This window comes from Entelurus aequoreus, linkage group LG02 (assembly GCF_033978785.1).
Source record: "Entelurus aequoreus isolate RoL-2023_Sb linkage group LG02, RoL_Eaeq_v1.1, whole genome shotgun sequence".
In the NCBI taxonomy this organism is placed as follows: Eukaryota; Metazoa; Chordata; class Actinopteri; order Syngnathiformes; family Syngnathidae; genus Entelurus; species Entelurus aequoreus.
The window spans coordinates 11065483-11069051 of NC_084732.1; the positions used below are offsets into that span (position 1 = coordinate 11065483).

At 47.8% G+C, this 3569-nt stretch overlaps 1 protein-coding gene across 1 annotated transcript in view; it reads right to left on the reverse strand.

The window, feature by feature from the left end:
- Positions 1 to 415: 415 nt before the first annotated feature.
- Positions 416 to 3569, reverse strand: part of si:ch211-186j3.6 (neural-cadherin) — a 250919-nt gene continuing 247765 nt past the window's right edge. The window contains exons 36-37 of the mRNA XM_062021330.1: positions 1333 to 1487; positions 416 to 1008 (exon numbers count right to left, since the gene is read on the reverse strand). Coding sequence (XP_061877314.1) covers positions 457 to 1008; positions 1333 to 1487 — 707 coding nt within the window. The 3' untranslated portion in view covers positions 416 to 456. The remainder of the gene's footprint in view (positions 1009 to 1332; positions 1488 to 3569) is intronic.

Genomic DNA, 3569 nt, shown 5'->3' on the forward strand with positions numbered 1-3569 from the left:
ACACTGGAAGCTCCAAATCAAACTTGTTTTTGCTTTTTCTTTGGCTTTTGTGCCTTTTGCTGCGCTGTGGACACACGTGATGCTAGCCATAGGAGAGAAGCTACATTTCGGTCTTTGCCCTCCCAGGTTTCCGCTTCTTTTTACACTTGAAACTTTGATGGCAGCAATTGTAGATGACTTTTCCACTGCTGTCCCTAATCAAGTGTCTGCCGTGGTTATTTACACAACAAGTCCTTTTTAGGCGTCTGTGCTGTGCCTGCGCACAAAACTTGTCACATTTAAGGAACCCCCCCCCCCTCCCGGGGCGCCCCCCTTGTCCAGAGCGACCCCCTAAAGCCTGAAGAAGGGGGGCGTATTTAGACTTGTTGACTGTCTTCTGTTTTTCCCGCCTTGAATTGATTGTTGGGACGCCCCCCCCACACCCCCCCGAAAGGGTCCACTGAGTCTGGATGGAGTTCAAAGGTCACTGACCTCGGCCTGCTCGTACAGCGCCCTCAGCTTCTCGAATCGTGGCCCCCAGTCCCCGAGCGTCTCCTCAGCCGCCCCCTGCCCGCCGCCCCCCGCGTCCAAACCCGCCGAGCCGAAGGAGCTGAGGGAGCCGGCCGGGGAGCCGCCCCCCTCGGTGGAGAACACCTGCAGGGAGTCGAAGGGTCCGGTGTCCGGGTGCTGGTCGGCGTCACGGATGATCTCGCACAGGTAGCGGGCCAGGTCCTGGCTGGAGAAGGAGAGCGAGCGGCGCGCCAGCTGCGAGGGCAGCACCTGGCCCTGGGCGCCGCAGCGGGCGGGGGGAACGTCCCGGCGCGGGCCGACAGTGCCGCGGGCCGACGGGGGCATCGTGCCCCGGCTTAGCGAGTCCGGCGGTTGTGTCGAGGAGGGAGGGGGCGGGGCCTGGTGCAGCAGGTGGAGGGGCGGAGGAGGGTGGTGCAGCGCCCTGGAGCGACGGTACTGTAGCGACTGGACCGGGCTGGGCTGGAGAGACTTCTGGAGCTCGGCCATGTCGTAGGCGTTCTGAACAGGAGGACAGCACACCTTACTACACTAGTAGTACTAATATTACTACAGTACATGTAGTAGTACACTAGTAGTACTAATATTACTACAGTACATGTAGTAGTACACTAGTAGTACACTAGTTGCTACAGTACATGTAGTAGTACACTAGTAGTACTAATATTACTACAGTACATGTAGTAGTACACTAGTAGTACTAATATTACTACAGTACATGTAGTAGTACACTAGTAGTACTAATATTACTACAGTACATGTAGTAGTACACTAGTAGTACACTAGTAGTACTAATATTTGTAGAGTAGTACTATTTGTACATACTTGGTCCTCCTCCCCACCGCCCTCCTCGTCGTAGTTGAGGACGTTCTCCCTGACGTCCTCCCAGCCCTGGTGACGTGCTGACAGGTGGTAGCCCCTCTCCTTCAGGCCCTTGGTGCTCCTCCAGCGGGAGTAGCAGAAGATGGCCAGCAGCAGAACTGCAAGCACCAACACGCTCGTTAACATCACTAATTGATCATCACGCGCTCGTTAACATCACTAATTGATCATCACGCACTCGTTAACATCCCTAATTGATCATCACACGCTCGTTAACATTCCTAATTGATCATCACACGCTCGTTAACATCACTAATTGATCATCACACGCTCGTTAACATCACTAATTGATCATCACGCGCTCGATAACATCCCTAATTGATCATCACACGCTCGTTAACATCCCTAATTGATCATCACGCGCTCGTTAACATCCCTAATTGATCATCACGCTTGTTAACATCCCTAATTGACCATCACGCACTCGTTAACATCACTAATTGATCATCACGCGCTCGTTAACATCCCTAATTGATCATCACGCGCTCGTTAACATCCCTAATTGATCATCACGCGCTCGTTAACATCCCTAATTGATCATCACACGCTCGTTAACATCACTAATTGATCATCACGCGCTCGTTAACATCACTAATTGATCATCACGCGCTCGTTAACATCACTAATTGATCATCACGCGCTCGTTAACATCCCTAATTGATCATCACACGCTCGTTAACATCCCTAATTGATCATCACACGCTCGTTAACATCACTAATTGATCATTAACATCACTAATTGATCATCACGCGCTCGTTAACATCACTAATTGATCATCACGCACTCGTTAACATCACTAATTGATCATCACGCGCTCGATAACATCCCTAATTGATCATCACACGCTCGTTAACATCCCTAATTGATCATCACGCGCTCGTTAACATCCCTAATTGATCATCACGCTTGTTAACATCCCTAATTGACCATCACGCGCTCGTTAACATCCCTAATTGATCATCACGCGCTCGTTAACATCCCTAATTGATCATCACACGCTCGTTAACATCACTAATTGATCATCACGCGCTCGTTAACATCACTAATTGATCATCACGCGCTCGTTAACATCACTAATTGATCATCACGCGCTCGTTAACATCCCTAATTGATCATCACACGCTCGTTAACATCCCTAATTGATCATCACACGCTCGTTAACATCACTAATTGATCATTAACATCACTAATTGATCATCACACGCTCGTTAACATCACTAATTGATCATCACGCGCTCGATAACATCCCTAATTGATCATCACACGCTCGTTAACATCCATAATTGATCATCACGCGCTCGTTAACATCCCTAATTGATCATCACGCTTGTTAACATCCCTAATTGACCATCACGCGCACGTTAACATCCCTAATTGATCATCACACGCTCGTTAACATCCCTAATTGATCATCACACGCTCGTTAACATCACTAATTGATCATCACGCGCTCGTTAACATCACTAATTGATCATCACGCGCTCGTTAACATCCCTAATTGATCATCACACGCTCGTTAACATCCCTAATTGATCATCACACGCTCGTTAACATCACTAATTGATCATCACGCGCTCGTTAACATCACTAATTGATCATCACGCGCTCGTTAACATCACTAATTGATCATCACGCGCTCGTTAACATCACTAATTGATCATCACACGCTCGTTAACATCCCTAATTGATCATCACACGCTCGTTAACATCCCTAATTGATCATCACACGCTCGTTAACATCACTAAGTGATCATCACGCGCTCGTTAACATCCCTAATTGATCATCACGCGCTCGTTAACATCCCTAATTGATCATCACGCTTGTTAACATCACTAATTGATCATCACGCGCTCGTTAACATCACTAATTGATCATCACGCGCTCGTTAACATCCCTAATTGATCATCACACGCTCGTTAACATCCCTAATTGATCATCACGCGCTCGTTAACATCACTAATTGATCATCACGCGCTCGTTAACATCACTAATTGATCATCACACGCTCGTTAACATCCCTAATTGATCATCACGTGCTCATTAACATCCCTAATTGATCATTACGCGCTCGTTAACATCACTAATTGATCATCACGCGCTCGTTAACATCCCTAATTGATCATCACGCGCTCGTTACCATCACTAATTGATCATCACGCGCTCGTTAACATCACTAAT